Source organism: Diorhabda carinulata, chromosome 8 (assembly GCF_026250575.1).
Source record: "Diorhabda carinulata isolate Delta chromosome 8, icDioCari1.1, whole genome shotgun sequence".
Classification (NCBI taxonomy): domain Eukaryota; kingdom Metazoa; phylum Arthropoda; class Insecta; order Coleoptera; family Chrysomelidae; genus Diorhabda; species Diorhabda carinulata.
This window is the reverse complement of record NC_079467.1, coordinates 2,170,799-2,198,217: the sequence shown is the minus strand read 5'-3', so window position 1 is coordinate 2,198,217 and position 27,419 is coordinate 2,170,799. Positions and strand designations below refer to the sequence as shown.

The following is a 27,419-nucleotide window of genomic DNA, read 5'->3' as shown; positions in this document are numbered from 1 at the left end:
AATTAAAAAGAAAAAATCAAATTACAGGCCAAATTATAATTGGACAAACCAATTCTTCACAAAATGGAACTCAAAAAAAGCAAATTTTCACCAACTTGTTATCTGAAAGTCAATTTCTCACTTATTTAAGTTCAGAAAAGCTTAAGAAAACTAATTTCTGACCAAATTAAAATAAAAAAATCAAATTGCAGGTCAAATTCTAATTGGACAAACCAATTCTTCACAAACTGGAACTCAAAAAAAGCAAATTTTCACCAACTTGTTATCTAAAAGTCAATTTCTCACTTATTTAAGTTCAGAAAAGCTTAAGAAAACTAATTTCTGACCAAATTAAAATAAAAAAATCAAATTGCAGGTCAAATTATAATTGGACAAACCAATTCTTCACAAACTGGAACTCAAAAAAAGCAAATTTTCACCAACTTGTTATCTAAAAGTCAATTTCTCACTTATTTAAGTTCAGAAAAGCTTAAGAAAACTAATTTCTGACCAAATTAAAATAAAAAAATCAAATTTCAGGTCAAATTCTAATTGGACAAACCAATTCTTCACAAACTGGAACTCAAAAAAAGCAAATTTTCACCAACTTGTTATCTAAAAGTCAATTTTTCACTTATTTAAGTTCAGAAAAGCTTAAGAAAACTAATTTCTGACCAAATTAAAATAAAAAAATCAAATTGCAGGTCAAATTATAATTGGACAAACCAATTCTTCACAAACTGGAACTCAAAAAAAGCAAATTTTCACCAACTTGTTATCTAAAAGTCAATTTTTCACTTATTTAAGTTCAGAAAATCTTAAGAAAACTAATTTCTGACCAAATTAAAATAAAAAAATCAAATTGCAGGTCAAATTATAATTGGACAAACCAATTCTTCACAATCTGGAACTCAAAAAAAGCAAATTTTCACCAACTTGTTATCTAAAAGTCAATTTTTCACTTATTTAAGTTCAGAAAAGCTTAAGAAAACTAATTTCTGACCAAATTAAAATAAAAAAATCAAATTGCAGGTCAAATTATAATTGGACAAACCAATTCTTCACAAACTGGAACTCAAAAAAAGCAAATTTTCACCAACTTGTTATCTAAAAGTCAATTTTTCACTTATTTGAGTTCAGAAAAGCTTAAGAAAACTAATTTCTGACCAAATTAAAATAAAAAAATCAAATTGCAGGTCAAATTCTAATTGGACAAACCAATTCTTCACAAACTGGAACTCAAAAAAAGCAAATTTTCACCAACTTGTTATCTGAAAGTCAATTTCTCACTTATTTAAGTTCAGAAAAGCTTAAGAAAACTAATTTCTGACCAAATTAAAATAAAAAAATCAAATTGCAGGTCAAATTATAATTGGCAAACCAATTCTTCACAAACTGGAACTCAAAAAAAGCAAATTTTCACCAACTTGTTATCTAAAAGTCAATTTCTCACTTATTTAAGTTCAGAAAAGCTTAAGAAAACTAATTTCTGACCAAATTAAAATAAAAAAATCAAATTGCAGGTCAAATTCTAATTGGACAAACCAATTCTTCACAAACTGGAACTCAAAAAAAGCAAATTTTCACCAACTTGTTATCTAAAAGTCAATTTCTCACTTATTTAAGTTCAGAAAAGCTTAAGAAAACTAATTTCTGACCAAATTAAAATAAAAAAATCAAATTGCAGGTCAAATTATAATTGGACAAACCAATTCTTCACAAAATGGAACTCAAAAAAAGCAAATTTTCACCAACTTGTTATCTGAAAGTCAATTTCTCACTTATTTAAGTTCAGAAAAGCTTAAGAAAACTAATTTCTGACCAAATTAAAATAAAAAAATCAAATTGCAGGTCAAATTATAATTGGACAAACCAATTCTTCACAAACTGGAACTCAAAAAAAGCAAATTTTCACCAACTTGTTATCTAAAAGTCAATTTCTCACTTATTTAAGTTCAGAAAAGCTTAAGAAAACTAATTTCTGACCAAATTAAAATAAAAAAATCAAATTGCAGGTCAAATTCTAATTGGACAAACCAATTCTTCACAAACTGGAACTCAAAAAAAGCAAATTTTCACCAACTTGTTATCTAAAAGTCAATTTCTCACTTATTTAAGTTCAGAAAAGCTTAAGAAAACTAATTTCTGACCAAATTAAAATAAAAAAATCAAATTGCAGGTCAAATTATAATTGGACAAACCAATTCTTCACAAAATGGAACTCAAAAAAAGCAAATTTTCACCAACTTGTTATCTAAAAGTCAATTTCTCACTTATTTAAGTTCAGAAAAGCTTAAGAAAACTAATTTCTGACCAAATTAAAATAAAAAAATCAAATTGCAGGTCAAATTCTTATTGGACAAACCAATTCTTCACAAACTGGAACTCAAAAAAAGCAAATTTTCACCAACTTGTTATCTAAAAGTCAATTTCTCACTTATTTAAGTTCAGAAAAGCTTAAGAAAACTAATTTCTGACCAAATTAAAATAAAAAAATCAAATTGCAGGTCAAATTCTAATTGGACAAACCAATTCTTCACAAACTGGAACTCAAAAAAAGCAAATTTTCACCAACTTGTTATCTAAAAGTCAATTTCTCACTTATTTAAGTTCAGAAAAGCTTAAGAAAACTAATTTCTGACCAAATTAAAATAAAAAAATCAAATTGCAGGTCAAATTATAATTGGACAAACCAATTCTTCACAAAATGGAACTCAAAAAAAGCAAATTTTCACCAACTTGTACTCTGAAAGTCAATTTTTCCCTTATTTAAATCCAGAAAAGCTTAAGAAAACTAATTTCTGACCAAATTAAAATAAAAAAATCAAATTGCAGGCCAAATTATAATTGGACAAACCAATTCTTCACAAAATGGAACTCAAAAAAAGCAAATTTTCACCAACTTGTACTCTGAAAGTCAATTTGTCACTTATTTTAGTCCAGAAAAGCTGAAGAAAACCAATTTCAGACCAAATTAAAATACAAAAATCGAATTGCAGGCCAAATTATAATTGGACAAACCAATACTTTACAAAATGGAACTCAAAAAAAGCAAATTTGCACCAACTTGTACTCTGAAATCCAATTTTTCACTGATTTTAGTTCAGAAAAGCTGAAGAAAACCAAATTCTGACCAAATTAAAATAAAATCGAATTGCTGGCGAAATTATAGTTGGACAAACCAATTCTTTACAAAATGGAACTCAAAAAAAGCAAATTTTCACCAACTTGTTATCTAAAAGTCAATTTTTCACTTATTTAAGTTCAGAAAAGCTTAAGAAAACTAATTTCTGACCAAATTAAAATAAAAAAATCAAATTGCAGGTCAAATTATAATTGGACAAACCAATTCTTCACAAACTGGAACTCAAAAAAAGCAAATTTTCACCAACTTGTTATCTAAAAGTCAATTTTTCACTTATTTAAATCCAGAAAAGCTTAAGAAAACTAATTTCTGACCAAATTAAAATAAAAAAATCAAATTGCAGGCCAAATTATAATTGGAAAAACCAATTCTTCACAAAATGGAACTCAAAAAAAGCAAATTTTCACCAACTTGTACTCTGAAAGTCAATTTGTCACTTATTTTAGTCCAGAAAAGCTTAAGAAAACTAATTTCTGACCAAATTAAAATAAAAAAATCAAATTGCAGGTCAAATTATAATTGGACAAACAAATTCTTCACAAACTGGAACTCAAAAAAAGCAAATTTTCACCAACTTGTTATCTAAAAGTCAATTTTTCACTTATTTAAGTTCAGAAAATCTTAAGAAAACTAATTTCTGACCAAATTAAAATAAAAAAATCAAATTGCAGGTCAAATTATAATTGGACAAACCAATTCTTCACAATCTGGAACTCAAAAAAAGCAAATTTTCACCAACTTGTTATCTAAAAGTCAATTTTTCACTTATTTAAGTTCAGAAAAGCTTAAGAAAACTAATTTCTGACCAAATTAAAATAAAAAAATCAAATTGCAGGTCAAATTATAATTGGACAAACCAATTCTTCACAAACTGGAACTCAAAAAAAGCAAATTTTCACCAACTTGTTATCTAAAAGTCAATTTTTCACTTATTTAAGTTCAGAAAAGCTTAAGAAAACTAATTTCTGACCAAATTAAAATAAAAAAATCAAATTGCAGGTCAAATTATAATTGGACAAACCAATTCTTCCCAAACTGGAACTCAAAAAAAGCAAATTTTCACCAACTTGTACTCTGAAAGTCAATTTTTCCCTTATTTAAATCCAGAAAAGCTTAAGAAAACTAATTTCTGACCAAATTAAAATAAAAAAATCAAATTGCAGGCCAAATTATAATTGGACAAACCAATTCTTCACAAAATGGAACTCAAAAAAAGCAAATTTTCACCAACTTGTACTCTGAAAGTCAATTTGTCACTTATTTTAGTCCAGAAAAGCTGAAGAAAACCAATTTCAGACCAAATTAAAATACAAAAATCGAATTGCAGGCCAAATTATAATTGGACAAACCAATACTTTACAAAATGGAACTCAAAAAAAGCAAATTTGCACCAACTTGTACTCTGAAATCCAATTTTTCACTGATTTTAGTTCAGAAAAGCTGAAGAAAACCAAATTCTGACCAAATTAAAATAAAATCGAATTGCTGGCGAAATTATAGTTGAACAAACCAATTCTTTACAAAATGGAACTCAAAAAAAGCAAATTTTCACCAACTTGTTATCTAAAAGTCAATTTTTCACTTATTTAAGTTCAGAAAAGCTTAAGAAAACTAATTTCTGACCAAATTAAAATAAAAAAATCAAATTGCAGGTCAAATTATAATTGGACAAACCAATTCTTCACAAACTGGAACTCAAAAAAAGCAAATTTTCACCAACTTGTTATCTAAAAGTCAATTTTTCACTTATTTAAATCCAGAAAAGCTTAAGAAAACTAATTTCTGACCAAATTAAAATAAAAAAATCAAATTGCAGGCCAAATTATAATTGGAAAAACCAATTCTTCACAAAATGGAACTCAAAAAAAGCAAATTTTCACCAACTTGTACTCTGAAAGTCAATTTGTCACTTATTTTAGTCCAGAAAAGCTGAAGAAAACCAATTTCAGACCAAATTAAAATACAAAAATCGAATTGCAGGCCAAATTATAATTGGACAAACCAATACTTTACAAAATGGAACTCAAAAAAAGCAAATTTGCACCAACTTGTACTCTGAAATCCAATTTTTCACTGATTTTAGTTCAGAAAAGCTGAAGAAAACCAAATTCTGACCAAATTAAAATAAAATCGAATTGCTGGCGAAATTATAGTTGGACAAACCAATTCTTTACAAAATGGAACTTTTACTCTGAAAGCCAATGTTTCACCCATTCAAGTTAAAGAAAACCAATTTCTCACCAAATTTGAAATGAAAAAATTGAATTTGAGACCAAATTATAGTTGGACAAATCAGTTCTTAACAAAATTCAATAAATTTTTGACTAAATGGATGTAAAAAAAAGAAAATTTTCACCAATTTGTACTTTTGACACCTATTCATTTTTTCTGGAAACAGAAAATAATTCGAGGGGACTAAATCTGGCGAATAGGGTGCATGAGGAAGCAATTCAAACTTAAATTCATTAATTTTGGCCATTGCAATAAGGGCAGTGAGACCAGGTGCATTGTCTTGACGAAACATTCTCTTATTAGCCAAATGCGGCCGTTTTCGCTTGATTTATTCGCTCAAACTTTGCAATAAGTTCGCATAATACTCGCCGCTGATAGATAGTCAATGAAATTTATCCCACGCACATTTCAAAAAAACCGACGCCTGCAGATGGAACGATCTTTGCCTTCTTTGGAACCGGTTCTAATACAAGGTTATGTTTCAAGTAACTACCGTCATTTCTAGGTCAGGCCAGGTACTTCTGGGACCATCCTCGTATCCTCATTCATCTCTTTATGACCAAAGCGCGTTGTGGACAAAATTTTTTTGCAAAGTTAAATCTACGTAGATCTAATGTGAAAATTCTAATATAACATTATTGTATATTATGACTTTGTTATTTTTTTAATTTCATAGTATAATTTGTTCCCTCAAGTATTGGGTATTTGAAACAATAGTTGGGGATACTGAGATTTTCAACTTATTACGGGGTTCGGTATAATTACATCACCTTTTTTCTATTTCGTTGGAAATTTAACATTTTGTACCTTCGGCCTTATATTCCTTTTGTTAATAAAAGCTTCAAAGCCGAATAGAAACGGAATATGTAGTCCTGCTAAATAAATATCAACGGGGAAATTTAAGCTGATTTTGTTCAATTATACTCCTTCATCCCAAGTGTCAAAACTGCTCCTTTGATTTGGTTAACTTAGATTTGACGATTTGAATCTAATTGTTCGGAAAACATAAAGAAAACTAAATGTTTTACGATTTTGCAGTTGACCCTTGTCACGGCAAAACCTAAGTTTCTTTTTAATTTGAGGTTGCAATGCAGAAGACTCTTTTGAGAGAATGGTCGAAAATTCAATGTAAAATCTTGTTAGACATTTGTAAAAATTGATTAATTTTCATGAAATTAACTACAAACAACCAATTTCGATGTAGAATTTATTCAAATAAATGTTGAACTTATTGACATTCGGTTCTCTGTATATAAAACTTGATGTATAGCTTGAAATTATCAGTTAGAGCAAACCTCATACCTCGCCTCTTTTTATGCGCGTTTCTATGTTATTTGAAAGTCAATGGTGATGGCATACATATATTATTTCATAAGGTAATGGTATGGCAAGCATCTCCACCTTAAATTGAATTTAGCAGCGTTGCGGTATACCTATAATGACCTCGACATCAGAGAGAGTTATTGTGACTTATATTGATGATGCAAATACCTTCGTGCATTGACGGCTCGTCGCTTATTATGGAAATTTACGGTGTAAAACTGTCAAGTGGAATAAATTATTAATAAAAAAATTCCGAAGAGTGTCATTTCCAAATTACAAAATGAAATCTGTCAACGTTAAAATTTCAATTAGAACCATACGCATAATCTTGATGAAACGACACTTTCTTCTTAGCCAAATGAAATCGTTTTTGCTTCATTTTTTTGGCTAAAATGTTGCAATAAGTTCGCATAATACTAGCCGCTGATAGTTCTTCTTTTTTTCAAGATAATCGATGAAAATTATCCCACGCGCATATCAAAAAACCGACGCCATGACCTTGCCTGCACATGGAACGGTCTTTGGTTTCTTTAGAGCCGGTGCTCCCTTTTCAGTCCATTGTTTTGATTGTTCTTTTGCTTCGGGTGTGAAGCGATGAACCCACGTTTCATCCATGGTCATAAAACGGCTTTATTTCTGTGAAAGATTCCCAAACACTCAATGGATTCATCTTCACGACGCTGTTTTTGTTCCAAACTGGTAAGAACATGTAAAGCGAAGAATACCACAAAGCTTTAAAGGGACAAAAAGACCTGTTTATGCTTGGCTACAATTAGTACAGAAATGAGGAAGAAAGGTAAAAATTATATGATAAATTAAGGAGTAACAAAGACCGGATTGAATGGAAACGGATATAAGGAGAGTGGAAACAATTTGATGCTTGAAAAGGCATAAACAGTGGTTGTATGTAAAATGTTATTTCTAAGGTACGTAAAGGTACACTAGATGGCACTACACACTGTGTCTTAAAAATTTTCATTTTATTCAACTTTTTACTTCTAAGACCCTTTTATATGTTTTTAGGTCCTAAAAGATAAATCAGAACGAAAAAAAAGTTATATTAAGAAGGCATAAGTTCCAATATTTGGTTTACAATGTAAAAGGGCTTCTTTTATTTAAATGTGTATTCGAGAATATGTGGAATTACGGTAGAAAACTTAGAAGAAGATTTATAGAAAAGAAGAAAAAAATTTGATGAAAAAATCGCACTAAATAGCAGCGCTTGATGTTATCTTCTGTTGGTAATAAAGACAACGAAAGAGAGGTTGTTGCACCCCTCTGATGAGACGCAATAACGTCAAAACTAATCAGCAATAATACCTCGATAGACAACACGTTCTTCGGATTAGATGTAATTCAATATTAGCCGGAAAAGTAGATGTTTTCTCCTTTCCGAAAAGGTAGAAAAAATTCTCCGTTTTTTAAAATTAGAAATACTATCCGAGATGGAAAGTAGATATTATATATTTGGATATATTAGATGTAAAATTTGTTTCTTATACAGATTTATATATACACATATCAAGATGTAAGAAATAGTTGTTGGGTATACCTAAAAATTAAAACCTACACGCACCAAATAGCAGCGCTCGCTGTTATCTTCTGTTGGTAATAAAGACAACGAAAGAGAGGTTGTTGCACCCCTCTGATGAGACGCAATAACGTCAAAACTAATCAGCAATAATACCTCGATAGACAACACGTTCTTCGGATTAGATGTAATTCAATATTAGCCGGAAAAGTAGATGTTTTCTCCTTTCCGAAAAGGTAGAAAAAATTCTCCGTTTTTTAAAATTAGAAATACTATCCGAGATGGAAAGTAGATATTATATATTTGGATATATTAGATGTAAAATTTGTTTCTTATACAGATTTATATATACACATATCAAGATGTAAGAAATAGTTGTTGGGTATACCTAAAAATTATAACCTACACGCACCAAATAGCAGCGCTCGCTGTTGTCTTCTGTTGGGATTGAAGACTCCGAACTAGAGGTTGTTGCACCCCTCTGATGAGACGCAATAACATCAAAACTAATCAGCAGAAATTTGGCAAACAACACGTTCTTCGGATTCAATATTCGTTGCGATATTAGCCAAGAAAGTAGATGTTTTCTCGTTTCCCGAAAGGTAAACAAAATTGAATTCGGGCGAGTTTCTCGATTCCAGTCTTGCGAGTGAATGCCCTTGCTGCTATCACTTACCAGATTTTGTAGGGCTTTCCAACACAGAAAAACCGTTGGAATTCATCTGGAGAACACACAAGCTAACCAAGAAAAGGCAATTGGGCATGAAACTGGTTAATAGGTCGAAAATCCCAACTAAAAATCAACAACGAGCTTCCATTTTACTAAGCCACATCTGGTATGCACCCAAAGACGTTATTGCTTATATTCTTGGAAGATAGAGTTAATCTCTCACTATCTCTATTTACTCTATTTTGATTGGATCGCCCTGATGTCGGAGTTTCAAGTGGTGGGAACCGCATAAGAGGAGATTAACAAGTTTTGATTTTAATGGGGAGTATATAGAGATAGAGAGTTACAAACCTCTTGCTCTTTCTTCATCTTCCATTTACGTGTCACTCTCTATTTTTAATATTAACCCTATGCCTTCAAATGAAGTTAGTTAAAAAGAATATAAAGATCCCACTTCTTTCAGAAGTACATATAATCATCACTTTGCATTGGATCAATCTCTGGAAACTTCCTTTCTAGCGGACAGATTTTGGTGTCATATTTTCATGCCAATTTCAAGTGCAAAAATTTACAGCTCACTTTGTAAATTCAATAACCTCACCAATAAGTCTTGAGCGTATTTTCCACAAATATGATTAACACCACTGGCACATCTGTGGCGTTTTGAAAGTTGATTTATTTCGACTTGGATTTCCTTTATGATATACCAAAACATGCAGTTAAAAGGCTGCGTAAAATACTTGAAATGCCTCGCTGGGTTACTATTGATTTCTTTTGAAATACCAGCTAATTTATACAAGAAATTTCTCCAAATAACTGTGTTTGTATAATAAGCAAATTAAACATTTTCTTCTGGAAACAATTCTGAGAAAACTGGTCTTCTTACATAAATTTCGAATTGAATATTTTAGTGAAAAATTATCGGGTCCATTGATAAAAGAGATAATAATAATGGTATGCATGTTAAATAAAAGTTTGGAGGAGTAAATTATAGTTTAACTGTTTATGAGCTAACTGTGTAGCTCTAATTTACATAATTAACTGGTAGTTTCATTACCACATAACGGATAAAAGTTTTATGGTCATATTTCACATTTGAAAATTTATATTAACCAATGAACACAAACCACGATTATTGTAACTCTTAGAATATACCATGGAATTGAGTTTTTTAACTAAGTTTAAGTATAATTTTTAAAACAATAAGATGCGTTGTTCTGGGAAAAATTATCGCGTCTCTGAAGGCTTGTATGCAATTTTTTGCACGATTGCACGTTGTTTAATAGTATTCAAGGCTTTTGCCAGCTGCCACTAACTAAAACTAACTTCTTTTCTTTCTGGGTATCAATTCTTTAAAATTGTAAAAAAGTAAATAAATATCAACAACAAAAATCACTAACTAACAAGGTTAGCAAAAAAATTAGATGATTCAACCAACTGATCTTACATTTGTTTGTTAGTTAATCAAAAAGTGACCTGATTTCTCCATAGAATTGACACCTGCATACAATAGACATTTAACTGATAAAATTGTAAATCGAACATTTTTCACTATCTAAGAAACACACACACACACGTGCGCGTTGGAAATCCCTTCCCTATAAGCTTACATCCCCGTATAAATCCGCGGATGGGTTCGAAGAACATTCCACCACTTCCTGTCATTTCGACAGGTCCTCATCCTCATTCGCATCACAGTTTCGCACGTTCCTCTCCCCTGAGTTCTATGGGAGAGTCTGGAAAGTCTTAACTTTTTGTTAAGAGTTAGCCAGTTAATGTATGTGTGTGTTTTCGATACCTCAGGAGAACCCGAGAACCCTCTTCGGCAAGAGAAGATCTAATCTAGTCCTTCGTGTTCTTGTGGGTTGACTCGGAAAACCTAGGATCTTGGATATATAAGAAAGTAACTAGCCTCGATCGTTGGATATATTTTGGTAGGAAAGAAGAAGGTTAATTGGAATTAGCCCATACAGGACTTGCTCCTCTGCAGAGCTAGGGTTGTGGTTTTTGTTTGTGATTGCACTCCTTCGGGCTGATAAAAGAAAAAAACGACCAGGTTGGGTTTGTATAGAAAGAAAAAAGAGGAAAGATCCACCCTAATAAAACGAACGGCTCTTTCCATGTTTAGGATGTATTATGTTAAGTTTTTTTTGTTTTCCTCTTTTTTATTTTTCTTTGTTGTGGATATGGATATGGATAATAGGGGCCTCGGGTGCATTATTCCCTATCGTCGGCCATTTGCTTGGTGAACAGGTTCAACAGGTTATGGGAAAAACCGCAGAAAACCTGCTACACCATCGATCAAAGAGGTGTGAAACTTATGGTTTTATCTTATGGTTAACGGATAATTATCTAAGAACTTACGGTAGTTCTCGGGGAGTTTTCTCTTGTTGAGCCAGGAGGTTAGAAGAGTTTCTTGGGCAGCGGCATTCGATGGTACGAATCACAAAGCGTGCTTATGCCATTTGGACGGCTTGGAATTAAAGTTATGTCATTATTAACATAAACGATGTTACTGGTGCTGAATCCCACATTTTCTCCTCTTCTTTCATGACATGCTGGACTGCTTTTCGCCAGTTCACCTCCTTAATGGCTTAATCCTTTCAGCATATAAGTTCTATAGGATTTAGTTCGCAATTATAAGGCGGTGTGCGCAGCACTGTTACAATATGTTTTTCTGCTATATCTTCCACGGCGTATTTCATAAAACGATGTATTTGTAAATTTGCTACAGCTAATAGTTCTTTTTTCATCAAATTATCTTCAAATTCAATACTTTTGGTGGTTAACCAATCAATAATTTCTTGTTTTTTCCAAGATGAAGTTGGAGTCTTCTCTATGCGTCGAGAATGATAACCTACGCGTTATCCATTACTACTTCTGAATCGGCCGGAAGATATTTTATCATTTCACTAAAATAGTCTTCAAAAACATCCGAATCCATATCCTCGTGGTAATCTCCTGTATGGCACGACTGAAAGGTGAGTAAACCTTCTTTTAAAAATCCCTCTTCGCTTACAATGTAGACGATTATTAGTCTTTTCCCTTAACCTTTATTGCTCTATACATTTCTGAAATAGACTATAGAGTAAATATTTTTCCATTTATCGAGTAATCACGAAAGGGATTTTTATAATCTGCATTGATATTGGATTTATACCTATTTGTTGGTTTATATTTATATTTAAAAAAGACATCAGTTTTTAGATCCACTTTTAGACACGAAATAAAAACCACATCCTCTGTAGGAGCTGATTTATTAATCAAAAAGAATAGTTTTATTTCTTCAAACTTATGTGGTACAAGAAAAGTTACAGGTGAACATTCCAAAGCCCGTAATTTGAAATTTGATGATATCATTATCACTTTTGCTCAACAGAATCCCAAAAAATTGTGATTTCAATTGAGTACGCTCTTTAAACTAAAAATTATAATAGCCTTTTATATACCTCAATTATTTAGTGATCTATTATGAAATAAAAAAAACTTTATCGTTGATTGAGCTTTTTTAAGGCACAAGTACGACTTCCGTGGTGTCTGGACTTGAATATTTTGTAATCGATCCAAAATAAGTCGAAAATGAAGAATAAAATTTTTCGATATCTCGCTTCGCTTTCGAGATATCGATTCTTGAAGTTGTAAAAATTTATTTTTATTTAATATTTGTATATATCAACATAACCTCATCTAACCTAACCTAACCTAACCTAACCTAACCTAACCTTACCTAACCTTCTCGTGGTGCACTTTGAGCACAGCCGGACTTAGAGTCATCGTGGCCCCCGGGCCAAAATACTTAAGGGGCCTATGTAAGGCAGGCGTTTTACGTGAATTCTTACATCAAGTTGATTTTTCATTATAGTCAATTTATTCATTATTTCTAACTAAAAATAGTACAAAATTACGTTCATAAATTAAAAATATTTTGCGTAAATGATTGCGCATATGTTGATTCTGAACATTGGCTATGGATATATTTTTTCGCTTGCATTCATATGTTTAAGAATCAATCATATGGCTCGTCGCGAGGCCCCCCCGCAGCGGGGGCCCCCGGCGCACGCCCTGGTTGGCCCATGCCTAAGTCCGGTTCTGACTTTGAGTGTAGAAAGTTCAAAAATCGTGAATTTTTTACAGCCAAAATTGTTTAAAAAAATTTTCTTCGCGTGAAGATCATTTTAGTTTTATTTTATTATTATTATTTTTTTCTTATGGGGGGCCACCCCTCATCGTATGTCAAGTTATATTCATGTGTTTCATGAGTGATGATAGTTATCAAAAAATCATTTTGTTATAAAAATCTGTTTTTTTTTTCAATATATTCTTAATTTGTGAGTATCAGGATAAATAATATACAAATTAAACTAAAAAATTTTTTGTTTATTGAATTACAAGATTCATATTGAATTTAAAGTGATAAAATATTCATTTGAAACAAAGTATTGAACGCCTGTTAAATCGCGGCGTCAAGGTAATTGTACTCTCCCCTTTTTTAAATTGCGAGGGAAAAGGTCCCATCCGATTAAATTACCACCGGACTCGAATGGTATCGCTACGGTCCTGGAACGGATTTAACTATAGTTTGCTTAAGATCCTTGTTCAAATCTACCATAGATCCATTAGTGTCCATTTAAGCACTCTATCAATTTATGGGTATTATGTCATCCATCTATTTCAATACAAATTTGTTTTTGTAGGCATTTTGTAATTTAAAAAAGAAAAAAACACTATCAGTATCACAAGAAAAATTGTTAGAATAATTACCAAAATTTCATTTAAATAATTTTTAATCTTATGTAGACGTTAATATATAAAGTAAAATATTCAAATATTTTAATACTTATCTATAATTACAGATGTATACATACTTCAAATGATTAAAAAATAATAAGCTAACACACCTACACGCTGGTTTTGTGAGTTAACTTTTAAAAAAATAGTATGCATAATATATTACGTGCTTTCCGAGGGAATCTTACTAATTAGAAGGAGTTTTACCTAAATATTAAGTACCTACTTTATTAAATTAGTTAAAAAATATAATCATTACCTTTTGACTGTCGGCCTCAACCCTTGACACAATCACCACACGAATTCTGAACAACGGGTATAAAGAATTTATCCACTTAAAATATGACAATCATATAATTTACTTTTATAGAAGCATAACAACAATAATCATTATAATGTTTACGTTTATCTGACGCACGCTCGGTCTTTCAACTTCTACTTATATCGACCTACTAACGCTTCACATAGAAGTTGGAGACTGAGAAATCAAATTGTTGGAATTTAAATACCCCAACCAGTGGAACATGGAAATTATTCCACGGACTAATTCTCTAACTCTCATTCCAATAGACCGTGTAGCGGATCGGTTATTTTGTTTTAACTTTTGTATAAAAACTAGTTGGGCGAATGTACAGTAGAATTGATATCAACAGTTCAATATGAACCAAAACAATATGAAGTTTCCCACACATCTTACAATCTCCAGCAGTACTGCGTTGCCAGGTTTCAATATTTTCATGTGATTAGGTATTTTTGCATCACAAAATATATTATTTTTTAGATTACTCTCAAAAACAAATGTTGTTTTTTTAATACAGATCATCGTTGGAAAAATTAGTAGTCAGTGTAATTTATAAGACATTTTGAATAATATACGTATAAACGTAAAAGTTTATTATATCTATCCAGACTAGTCCAATATCAGGTGCAGCCTCTTTCTATTAAAAAAATTCAATTCATATTTGAACCACTCCCGTATTTATTTAATTTTCTACAAATCCAATGAAACCAATTAGTCATCGTAATACAAAGGAATATTTATCTTGTTACCTCCGGCTGTTACTATTTCTAAAACTCAATGTAACTCTGAATCATTAGTTCTGATTCGATTTTATTTGGAGTTAGTATATTATTTCAAACCACATTTAAAGTTGAAACATATTTTGTATTTCATTCGCCAATTTAATATCAATATAGTATGGTATTTTTAAAAGAAAATAATACGCTACATACTGCCGAAAGTAATCAACTTAACACAAAAAATTGAAATGTAATTAGTTCTGTTAAATCCAAATTAGGCGCATTAAAGTATTAAGGAAATACATAATCAAATAAATTTTTTTTATGTTATTTTATATTAAAATGCGGCGTTACAATGAGAAATTACATTTATATAATAATAATACCGAATCAATTGAATTTCACAGGGAAAGTCTGAATTGAAAGTGATACTTACTGAATTTATTCAGGAATATTTAGCTGTTATGCGGCAACCAGTATTACAAATGTCAATGTTTATAGAAAGACATTCAAATATTGAATGATTTATTTATGTTTCGATTTAATACTATTTAATTAATACTAATTTGAAACTTGAACTTTTCAATTATTATTAATTTGAATAATTTGATTATAATACCTTGCCTCTTAGTTGAACTGTCAACACTAGAGGTTAGGTCTTGTGAATAATATACTTCTAGAAGAAGATTCTTGATACATATAAGATTTTAAACTCTGGCATGTGAAAAATATAAACATAACCTATTTTTAAACTAAAGTAATAGAAATCTACATCATGTCCCGTTTGATAGTGAAAAATCTTCCCAAAAATGTAATGAAATATAAATAAATTCAAGTTCAAATTAATTGCATTTTTATTATGTTTTAGGCAACTGAACAATCTGTAAAACAGTTATTTAGTCAAAAGGGAACCATCACTGATATTCAATTAAAATACACCTCGGATGGTAAATTTAGAAAGTTTGGTTTTGTGGGATATCAAAAAGAATCTGAGGCCGAGGAAGCAATAAAATCTTTTCATAACACTTATATGAACACAAGTAAAATAACAGTGGAAACCTGTAGCACATTAGGTATTTTTATATTTTATGACATGGTAAATTAGTATCTAATTTTTATATGCGCCCATTACAATAATTTTCTGTAATGTATGTGAAGGGAATAGTCGAAACATACAATCATATGAATATATAAGTATTTAATATTTTCACTTCGACGTCCCCCTATAGTTGAGCCAATAAGGCTTTCCCGGCGTTCTACCCCCTACTTTAGTAGGTCTAAACGAATTTTTCGTGATGCGGGCCATCCACAAAGTTGGGCGCAATATTGAACTGCTGTCTACTAAAATAGGCCTATAAACACTTTGAAATGCATTTCTTTACAAATTCAATCTTTAATAATCTTAGAAATCCTCACTAAAAGCTGAAAATCAGTTCGGTCTCAACATAACATTTTCTTTTATGAAATTTTGAACATTTTTGAATTGAATTTACACTAATTAAAATTATTTACCAAAATCTACAACACAGGAGGAAAATCTAAGTGGGAGAGGCAGTACATAGGGCAGGGGCATGCGGGGCAGCCGCACTAGGCCCCATGAGTGGCCGCCACGGACGCTAGAAAAAACTTTTTTATTTGGTTTCAACAAGTTTTCATACTTGTTTGATTTTGTCGTCAGATTTCTCACAAAAATTTTGTCTAAATCCAAATATTATTTACAGTAATGGGGCCCCCTTCATTAGATGCTGTAAGGGCTTTCCCAGTTCTTGATAATGTACAATCAGTATTATTAGTTACATTATCTAAATTGTTATTATTATATAGTTAAAGTTAAGGGTCATCAGATTCTCTATAAAAATGTTCACTAAATTTATAATAGGTAATAATAGTTTACAATATTAAGGCATCATACTTATGGCGACCAATCGAATCTCGGGGGTCTCGCTACTTTAAAGTACATATATGTTAATGCAGTTTCAATATTCTTAAATGTAGATGGGAGCTTGATCTTGGTCCTGTATTCAGCACTGGGTATGACTACAAAATTGGCTTATCAGTATCAGCAGAACCGGCACTTTTTTACAATTAGATTTTTATTATTGTTTTGGTTTTGGAACAGTTGAGTAGAGGGTAAAGGGCGGATCATATGTGAGTCCTGTAGGGTAGGACTAGTAGTGGGAACGAGCCCAGGATCCCACAATGACTGACACATGGCACAGTTGGCTTTCCCCATGAAGCGAGGAGTTAATTACAGGAATAGTATTTTAAAAATGAATATACTAAAATTAGAAACTACTATTCTAGGAGATAAGAATAAACCAAGATCTTGGAGTAAATATGCACCTGATAGTAAAGAATTCAAGAAAAATAACAAAACTACTATCGAAGAAGACATTCCTGAACAGAAAAAAGTTAAACCAAAAAAGGAAAAGAAAGTCGACGCAACTGAACAATTGTTGGAAAAGGTAATTCATCTGTAGGGATATAAGTGAATTAAAGTGTGTTCAATATATGTTCTTTCATTTTCAGTATAAAGACGATCCATTATTTGAAGAGTATTTACAAGTTAGTCATCCAAAGGAAATTGAGAAACTTCAAAAATTGAAACAAATTCGTAAAGATGAATGTGAAAACGAAACTGAAAACAATTTAAATGAAGAGAATGAAATATCCAACAGTGAAAACGATTGTAGTGCAGATAAAATTGCAAATAAGCAAATATCTGATTTAGAATATATGAAAAAACTTATAGCAGGTGGTACCGAGAAAAAACCAAGAGAAAAAATGAAGAAAAAGATAAAGGAAAAAATAAAATTGTTCACTGTTAAGGTATTTAACAACAGAATTATTATTAAAAAATTAGAATTGAATGATTTGATTTTTTAAATTTTGAATATTTTTACTCATTTGTTGTTCCAAAACAAGTTGAATTTACTAAATTGTTATTAAAAGAAAGTATTTTTTGAGAAATCATCACGATATGTGCAATGTTTGTTTGTTTGCCGTGAACTAAAAATCTATTTAATCCCTATACCATAGATAAAGTGATTAAAAACTTAATAACTAACCTAACCCAACCTAATCTAATCTAATGTACTTAATCTCCATCCAATAGATAGAGTGAATAGAAACTTAATATGCTAATCTAACCTGTTTTTAACCTGTTTTTTATACACTAACACTAAGTACACTAAACTATTTTCTATTCACTAAAGTATACACTAAGATATATTTCTAAACACTTATCTAATTCTTAACATATTTTGATCATGATGATATCTAATTATTTAATGACTTCCTTGATGTTAAACAAGTGCATATTTATTAAAAACGGATTTTTTGATCATTCGGTTTCAGAGTTTAAACAAAAAAAAGGCTGTCTTAGAAATTGATTCTAAAAAATCGGCCATAACATGCTGTGAATAAGCTATATTGATATTGATTTCATTCTTGATATTATTGTCCTTTCTAGTATATGAAATTTCGAATGGTGTTGTGGGATGAGGACTCAAAATAAAACTAAGTTTTTTTTTTAAATGTCAACGTTTTGATTCTTTATTTGATCTTTATCAAGGCTAGAAATATATAGTGCATTATAATTCGAACGACGGGGGTAAATAAAGGATCGAAACGTTGGTATTAAAAAAAAAACCTTAAACTCAAAATTTTATTTTGAGTTCTCAACCCACAACACCATTCAAAATTGAATTGATTGTTATTTCTTTCTCGTTTATAGTGTTTTTCAATATTGCACGTTGATGTTTTGGTTTCAGCTTCGCGATTTACCTTACAATATAAAGAAGAAAGATATAAAACAATTTTTCAAACCAGTTTCATGTTATAGCATAAGGGTACCTAGGAATATACATGGAATAGCATTTGTGGGGTTTAAAACTGAAAAAGAATTGAATAAAGCACTAGTCAAAAATAGGAGTTTTATAAGTGAGTTTATTAGTTCAAATATTATACAAATTCTACAGCATTGAATTGTATTCTTTTAGGTGGAAAACAAGTATCAGTGGCAAAATATACAACTAGCGAAGAAAAATCTCAAAGTGATAATACACTTCGGAATATTTCTAAAAATAAATGGCAAACACAAGAGGAAGCTATCAAAAACGAGGAAAACATTGGGGAATCCGGAAGAATTTTTATTAGGAATTTAGCATATACTACCACTGAGGAAGACATAGAAAAACTGTTTTCGGAATTTGGTAAATTTCAAGTGGTTTTTTACATATTTATCTCAACTGTATTGATTCATACTTTCACTTTATTGTTGAGCACTAATACTTTAAATTACACTATATTCTTCAATTATCTTTCAACCACTTTTCTTGCCATGTTTTTAAAATGATACGTTTTTGAGCTTCAGTAATGTTGCTATATTCTTCTTCTTTGTGAGGATATTTATGTCAAATTATATTCGGGAAAACTACGAAGTGGGCGGCATCTGTTGATTTTCTTTCAAATTTCAATAGAGGTGAACAATAAAACCAGAATGCGAATTAGTTTTGTTGTTTTATAAACAATAGAAAGTGTTATTTGAAATTTTAGTCTAAATAGTAAAATAATAGATCTGAGGCGCATAGAATCAAAATCCATCTCAAGAAATTTTAGGAAAAGTGGAAAAAAACTGTCACGAAAAGACCAATCATAAGAAATTATTGATTTTTTGGTAAAATTTCTACTTTATAACAAAGACAATGTATGATCGGTATAATCGTCAAATTTTTGAAATTTGGTTAGTAATCCAGATGATCTCATAAAAAATAACGAAAAGAAAACAAGCAACCACCATACACAAACGAACAGGACGGGGAAAGATAAAATTCGTTTATGCTGAAAATATTACATATTTACAAGTTTGTAGCAAATAAATTGATAAAAAAAATTGTAAAACGCGAAGTGTGTCTTCTTAAAATATTAGGTGACAATACTGTTACAAACAGAGCGAAGACATTGGTCGTGAAGCCGGTCCTGTCCGGTTATAATAGAATTCTAAAATTTGGCGAAGTCGCGTTTGAAATACGGCAAAATTCGTTTGATGTGAATGAATACCATCTCAGGATATTTTTTTTAATATCTCGACATATGGGTTTGAAAACAGTTCAAATGATTGATGGTTTGCTTACACTTTGGAAAATTCTGATAGGCATTGGTTTCATTTTTGAATAACTGCTATAAATGTGGTCAAAATTCATTCTTGCTACTTTTGTAGATGAGGATTTCATCCATATTTATGTTCAAATGGATTTTTCATTTTTAAAATTACAGTAGGTTTTAATATAATGTTCGAGGTCTGTCGGACACTGTAGACTGTCATTAAAAGTGATATTTTTAATGACAATTGTACATAAATTCATTATTTCGTCCTAGTTTTAAATATTTACTATTTATTCAAGGTCCATTGACTGAAGTAAATTTACCTGTAGATGCCAGTACGAAACAAATGAAAGGTTTTGGTACTGTAACATATTTACTGCCAGAACATGCAGTTAAAGCCTATTCACAATTAGACGGTTACATCTTACATGGAAGAATGCTTCATCTTCTTCCTGGTAAAAATAAAGACACGAATGATGAAGATTTGGAAGGTAATTGTAATTAAACGGTTTTTTTTTACATTTTTTTGCTGAAATTTTCTTGTAAAATCATTTTAGATACAAACAACTATAAAAAGAAAAAATCGGCAAAACTTAAAGCGCAAGCAGGTTCATCTCACAATTGGAACTCGTTATTTTTGGGACACGATGCAGTAGCCGAAGTAATTGCAGATAGTTTTGGTACTACTAAAGAAGACGTTATTGGACCAGATGGTAAAGGAAGTGCCGCCGTACGACTTGCCCTTGGGGAAACCCAAATTGTTGCTCAAACTAGAAAGTATTTGGAACAACAAGGGGTTATCTTAGATGCATTTAATAATGTATGTAACTAAACTTTTTACTCATGCGGTTTTTCAGTTCGAAAACAGTCAAATTTAAGGAATCGATCAGCTGATAATATTTGTGTACTTGTAGTTCATATGAATTAGAATATGTACAGAAAAATATTTTTCAACAAATTGGGTGGAAAAATAATTAAAAAAAACTTTGACGTAGGCTGTTTTGACAGAAATACTAATAGAAACATTTTACTACAAGTATTTTATAAAAGAAATCACTGTATGTTTATAATTTATGTAACTTCATCATATTGCCCGATGCTTTCTTATTTTTAACAACACATCGGATCCATGCACTAAAATATGTACTGCGAGTTTTAACAAATTAAGATCTTGCAAATAACACGAGTTTCCCTTGGACCTAAACTTGATCTTTAGGTTCTTCATAAAATATTAGATACATGCTTTTTATTGAAAAAAGTTTTTTTGAGTCATATTAACTAACGTAAATGGAGATGGGTTGTCTCTTGATTCAGGTATTAGTTGATCCCAGTCTTCTGTCACTTCTGGACTACAGATTTTTTTTCTGAATCAGGGCAATGTCCTGGTTATTAAGAAGAACAGAATGGCTTCTAATGGGAGATATGTGGGTTAGTTTCTTTATAACAATGCATCAGCATTTAGTGGAAATGATTTTTATTCTGGCCAGTACATTCATCACTGAAGATAACTAATAATTATTAGAAAGATCTTCATGATTAAGATGCTGAATCATTCTCCATGTAGGGAATCCCAACTACATAGTACCAAAGTTGGTATTTGAAAAACACCTTCGCTAGTTCTTACTGGTAATGGTTGAACAATATGGCCATACATCTGCCTGCTCTTGCTTCTAGTTTATACATTTTCAATTCCGTAAATTTAATGACTTTTCCTAAGTGCACCTCTTTTTCTTATAACTGATGTTCAATGACCTCATCATTCTATTTTCAAAATCAATTTCATCACAACGTAAACAAGTGTCTGTTCTTGGCACACCAAACGAAATGCTGTAGTCTTCTTTATAAACATTATAATCAACACCATAATTTGGATTCCTAACACTCAGATCCTGAGGAAAAGCACTTTGTCAGGATTATCTAAAGTAATTAAACTGCCTGGCCCTGGAAGATTTAATGTGTTGTGGTATAAGGCCTAGAACTTCATCTGGAGTCTTAGAGGACCTATTGTCAGGCTTTCCACGGGCATCGGAAGGAGGTATAATTTAATAGAAACCTGAATTATTTTGGAATAGGAGTGGTTTACATTCTTGCAGATTAGGAAAAAGGTGGTTTTTCTGGTTATTTTTTGAGGGGGGCGGGGGGTTAGAGTTGAGCGTGTTGAGCGGAAATCCTTGATTGTTTTTGCAAAACCAACTTATTTAAATTAATTATTTTGGGACTATAGCAGTTTTTGCCACAATAACTTTCCGAGGCATGTAAATGACGATTCTCAATTAGGTAGTGCCAATCGTTACAAATTGAATAAAGTGTGATTCCTTTAGTGGTATATGTTTATCAATTTATAACAATAATTAATATTTTAGGCAGTAGTAAAAAGATCAAAAACTCTGATATTATTAAAGAATTTACCATCAAAGACCGAAGTTAAAGAAATTCGTGAAATTTTCGAAAAGCATGGAGACATAGGAAGGGTTATTTTACCACCTAGTGGCATTACAGGTAAGAAGTTAGTGCCCACAACAAATTACATGAAAAATTAATCAAATTTGGTTTATTGTTTTCTATTATTTCTATTTTAGCAATTGTTGAATTTTTGGAACCATCTGAAGCCAAAAAAGCTTTTAGCAAATTGGCTTACACGAAATTTAAGAATATGCCTTTGTACCTTGAATGGGCTCCTGATAATAGTTTGACAGACCCCAAAACTAATCAAAAAGTGGAATCAACAAATGGAGCAGGCGTGCAAGAACTCACTAACGAAAAAGAAATTGAGGAAGACATAAGAGAAGTGGAAGAAGAAGAAGAAGAAGAGGAACCGGAACCAGATACGACGCTTTTTGTAAAAAATTTGAATTTTAAAACTACAGATGAACAACTGAAACAAGTAAGTTCAAATTTGAGATTTCTCAAGTTTTGATAGTGAATATTATCCCCTCTACTGTTTTCATGATCTCAAATTTCGATCTCACATAATTAATACCAAAACTAAACTGCCGTATCTAGGATTGGATGAAATATCATTTTTTTTTATGTTACTTATTAGGAATTATCTGAGACGGGAAAAATTTTTTTTCGTTCCTCAGATATGTGTCAGTGTCTCTTACTCGTATATTTAATAATTATATGTTGACACTCAAGTCCTACACTAATCCTTGGTGTGCACGAGGTCCCGGCAGGGCGACGCGAGCGTCATCTATCGAGCAGTCATGATAATTATCTATTTAGTTCTGAGAATTTTTTTTATGCGAATGGCATTTCATACTTATTTTGTAGTAAATTTAATTTTCCTTTGTGCAAATTCCAATAATCGGTACAACAACAGTCTACAACAAAATTTTTTCGGATTGATTGCACCTCCCAGATATTTATGCGCCATCTATTGAGCAGGTATGACATCAAGGCGTCGGCCATGCTGTTGATGTGTTTCGAGTATGGAAGGTAGAGGTAAGATAAAAACTGTCCACTTGTAGACGGTAAATTATAATTCAAAATTTGACCAGAATGGTGCTTTTGTTGGACGAGATATCATATGAACTTAGTATTTTAGATAGAGTGAAGTATGCAGGGTTAGAAAATTTAATAAACGCTGAATTTTAATTAATTATTGTGAATTTGCAATTTTTGCAAGTAATTATAAAGTCCATTATTACAAAACTTTAATATACAATAGAATCATAATGACAAAAAAATTTTCTCAGTGAAAAGTTGTCCGAGTGGACGTAAAATGAAAAGTAACTCAAGTAGTACGCCGATGACATTATCTTTCTTTAAATTCATGCTATAATAGCGCCTCCCTAACGTTAAAGATTTGATGGACACTTTCTGTAGCACAGAGATGGTTCTCCTTACCTCTACCCTCCATAGTTTCGAGGATAGAGGATATACCGGAGCATTGCTAGTGATTATTGTTTGATGAAATATGACTTCTTTGAGGGGATATGGTCAGAAATTGAACAGAAGAAAGTTCAGAAGTGTGGTAGTGACCCGTTTGCACTATGGTACGAAGATACGGACTAGCGGCGAATTAGACAGACTTAAGTACCTAGTTTTCCGAACGAACTTTACAGCCAAAGAAGCTGTGAGAATTACAAGAGTTTCGAAGCTCACAATTTCCTCGCTTCTAACCTTGTATTTCCTTCTCCTATAAAAGCAATACCGAGGGAACGTGTGATAGTGATTGGCAAGATTGTATTGTCTTGGAACTCCAATTTTTTGTTGTGTTATTGCTTTATTAGTTGGGATTAATTTCATATTTGTTTGTTATAAATATTACATACTTTAGTTGAGTTTCCCGCGTCATCAAAATTTCACCTTACAAGTAAATAAAACATGATTATCGTTATGTGTTTTCATTCTCTTCCATTCAACTTATCACACCAATAATAACAGCAGTAAAACATTGGCTGTCACGGGCCAGATTAATGGCACTGGCAGGCCGGATCTGGCCCGCGGGCCATATTTTATAGTCCCCTGACATATAGTAAAAAATTAAATAAATTTTCGTGATTTTTGGTTAAGTTCTTTGTTATTGTAGAAATATCTTGTTTTTTTTTTCAGCATTTTGTGGCTTGTGGTAAAATTCATTATGCTAATGTTGCCTCAAAGAAGGATCCCAAAGATCCTAATAAGACGTTATCGATGGGTTACGGTTTTATTCGGTTTGTACATAAGGCTAGTGCAGATAAGGCTTTAAAAACCCTACAACAGAGCGTATTGGACGGAAAATCATTGGAATTGAAAAGATCCGAGAGGACATTTAAGTAAGTTCCCTGTATAATTGTGAGTGGTACAATAACAGATTCTTTCATAGTAACTGATTGCACCTGATTGTACTAAAATTTAGTAAATTGGTGTAATATCCAATGGTTAGTTTAGTCGAATGCTCTTTTGAAATAAAAAAAAACGCGTTTTTAATACCTGATCTACGTCTCCTAGAATGTAACGGTTTCTGGTTTTTGGAAAATTTTCACTCTTGCGTTCGTGATTTTTTTCTTTCTTTTATGTTTCAGAAAATTCGTTGTTTAGTTTTTAATGAAATATTTTCATTCCAAACCATTGATAAGTATTTTTATATTAAATTGAAACAATCAGAATTTGAAACTTATACATACTTGCAATGCTCCATCAAAAAATTAACAAAAAGGAACAAATCAATTCTAATCAACCACACGGTATCCACCATTTTGCTGGTTTCTTCTTCTTCTTTCAATGCATATCAAGTAATAGATGTTTGCGATAACATTTTCCATCGCTTCACTATTTCCCGGTATGTTCTAAGGATTGTATATCGTGTAGTCCTGTCCACTGTCTCTTCCTTCCGATCCCTCTCTTTACTTCAATTTTACCTTCGACCAGTAGGTGCAAAAATTGATATTTGTGCCCTACATAAGCCGTTTTTTTTTTCTTAATTAATTCAAATAATTCACGTTGTTTGCCAATGCGTCTCAGAATGTTTTCGTTTTGCAAACTAGCCCTCCAAGGCTCCTTAAGGATTCTGCAGTGCAGCCACATCTCAGAAGTCTCAAACTTGTTAATCGTAGTCGTTTCAATGTCGTAGGTCATGCATATTATCAGTGATTAGGACGGTATCCACTTTGATTCACATTTCTATATCCTCTAGGTTCTCTAGGAAAATTGCATCGGAATATAAATTGAATAAGAGTAGAAACAGCACGCATTCCTTGTCGCACCCCAATTTTTATCTGTTTGTTGTCTGACATATTGTTTGGTTCCAGCATAGGTTTTCAGTGCATCGGATGTTTTTTTGACCCATATCGAGCCTTTTGAGGAGCTGCATTAGTATGTGATGCTGTACGCGATCGAATGCTTTTTCATAATCTATGAAACAGAGGCAAACGTCCTTTCTCCAGTCATAGCAGTTCTGAACAAGCATTAGAGTTGCGACTATTGCCTCTCTTGTGCCTAAATCCAAATTGTGAGTCTCTTATGTCTCTTTCACACTTTCGGAATATTCATTGGTGGTTTATGTACTCTTAAATTGATCATAACATGAAATTTGTATCTTAATTCAGTCTTTCATTAAATAAATTAGTATTTTTGTCCGTTTTAAAAAACAGTTTGTTCAACTTTTGTATTTTGAATTGTAGAAATGACGTACAAACAACAAGAAAAGTAAATAAGGCGACAAAGCAGACGGGCTCAAAAATATTAGTCAGAAATGTTCCTTTCCAAGCTAAAAAAAAGGAAATAGAAGAATTATTCAGGTAAGTTTGTCATATTTAACATTTATTTTCGACCAATCGAAAAAATCTACAAATAATAGAAATTGAAATTCTTTTTGTTTTAGTACATTTGGAGAAATTCGTGCGTTAAGATTACCTAAAAAAATGGCTGCTGGATCGGATAGTCACAGAGGATTTGCCTTCATCGATTACACAACATCATCAGATGCAAAGGTTAGATCATCATTAATGTGGATGTTGGGATATTTAAAACCATATAATTTTTTTTAAGTACTGTAATTAATAAGCCAGTTATCGGACTATCCATTTCATATTAAACCTTCATGATAAAGATTTAATTTAGATATAAGATGTAACAGTTCACTAGAAATATAAACTTTGAAACAAAGCAGAAAATGTCATACAGACAGCTTCTTTCGAAGAAGTAATTACACCCACTTGCCTAGTATCATGTCTTACAACAACCCTATCAGGCTTTTGCACGCTGGTTTCATCGACATTATATACGTCCTGAGGATCAAAGTGATCACTATCCATAATAACTAGAAGGTATGCCTTGTGACTCACGTTACCATCTATATAAGTGATCTTTTGATACTTTTCCCCCACTATTAATACCTCTTTTAAGTCACTGAAGTAACCTTCGTGATTCTATTACTTATTTTTTAATCCTGAAACATACAACCCAGTGGTTAGGTTATAAAAATATTATTGTTTCTATAAAAATGAGATTAAAACTTTGGATTTCCACTGTCCAATAGAAAAGCGATGCTTGCATCAACATTACCTTGATTAAATATAATGAATACATCCTGTAACCAATTTGTAAGGCAGTTAATTAGGTTAGCACAAATAAAATGTAATTATCATGATGTAATTTTTTTTATAGGCTGCATTTGAAGCTCTTTCCCAAAGTACTCATTTGTATGGAAGACGTTTGGTACTTGAATGGGCTGCTACGGAAGAAGGAGTAGATGAAATTAGAAAAAGAACAGCTAGTCATTTCAATCCAGAAGTGGAGACTAAGAAATCAAAGAAAAGTGTTTTCAACATGGAATAATTTGTAAATTATGCAAATATTTTACAATAAATTTTTTTTATTCATTCCTATTATAGAAATTCCGAGTAAATAAAATAGGAATTTGCAGAAAGAAAAAGTTTTTTTCTGATAGAACTGACATCCCTCTAAGAAGTATGTTAAAAGGTGGTGCATTTGTTCTATATATAGAGATAAACAACACCACCAAATTTTGAGTTTATATCTCACATACTTTTTGAGTTATGGCATTTTAAAGTTTTGTTGGATCTCAATTTCCAAGCTTTGGATAGTGCCGAGTAAAACTTAGAATAGAAAAAAATTTACTTTTTAGACACCCAATCTTGGTGAATTTTTTAAGTTAAGTACGAGTAATCGAATATATA

General features: G+C 31.5%; 2 protein-coding genes across 2 annotated transcripts in view; one reads left to right on the top strand and one right to left on the bottom strand.

The window, feature by feature from the left end:
* The window catches only part of LOC130897479 (guanine nucleotide exchange factor for Rab-3A-like), a 64,358-nt gene extending 50,015 nt beyond the window's left edge, over positions 1 to 14,343 (bottom strand). Inside the window, exon 1 of the mRNA XM_057806358.1 lies at positions 13,928 to 14,343. The gene's annotated coding sequence lies outside the window, so the exon portion shown is untranslated. The remainder of the gene's footprint in view (positions 1 to 13,927) is intronic.
* An 865-nt stretch (positions 14,344 to 15,208) lies between these two features.
* LOC130897477 (probable RNA-binding protein 19) lies at positions 15,209 to 27,154 on the top strand. Its single transcript, XM_057806356.1, has 14 exons — positions 15,209 to 15,499; positions 15,557 to 15,761; positions 16,993 to 17,153; positions 17,218 to 17,517; positions 18,462 to 18,630; positions 18,690 to 18,902; positions 20,094 to 20,285; positions 20,352 to 20,614; positions 22,158 to 22,293; positions 22,374 to 22,678; positions 24,352 to 24,554; positions 25,902 to 26,018; positions 26,102 to 26,210; positions 26,887 to 27,154. Exons 1-14 carry the CDS (start codon positions 15,464 to 15,466, stop codon positions 27,055 to 27,057), a joined length of 2,580 nt encoding a protein of 859 aa, XP_057662339.1. The 5' UTR covers positions 15,209 to 15,463; the 3' UTR covers positions 27,058 to 27,154.
* Positions 27,155 to 27,419: the final 265 nt, after the last annotated feature.

Coding starts and splice junctions, on each gene's coding strand:
- LOC130897477 (XM_057806356.1), top strand. CDS start 15,464: ATGTCCCGTTTGATAGTGAAAAATCTTCCCAAAAAT. Junction 17,154..17,217: donor CTGAACAATTGTTGGAAAAG/GTAATTCATCTG, acceptor TTTCATTTTCAG/TATAAAGACGATCCATTATT. Junction 20,615..22,157: donor TCTTAGATGCATTTAATAAT/GTATGTAACTAA, acceptor TTAATATTTTAG/GCAGTAGTAAAAAGATCAAA.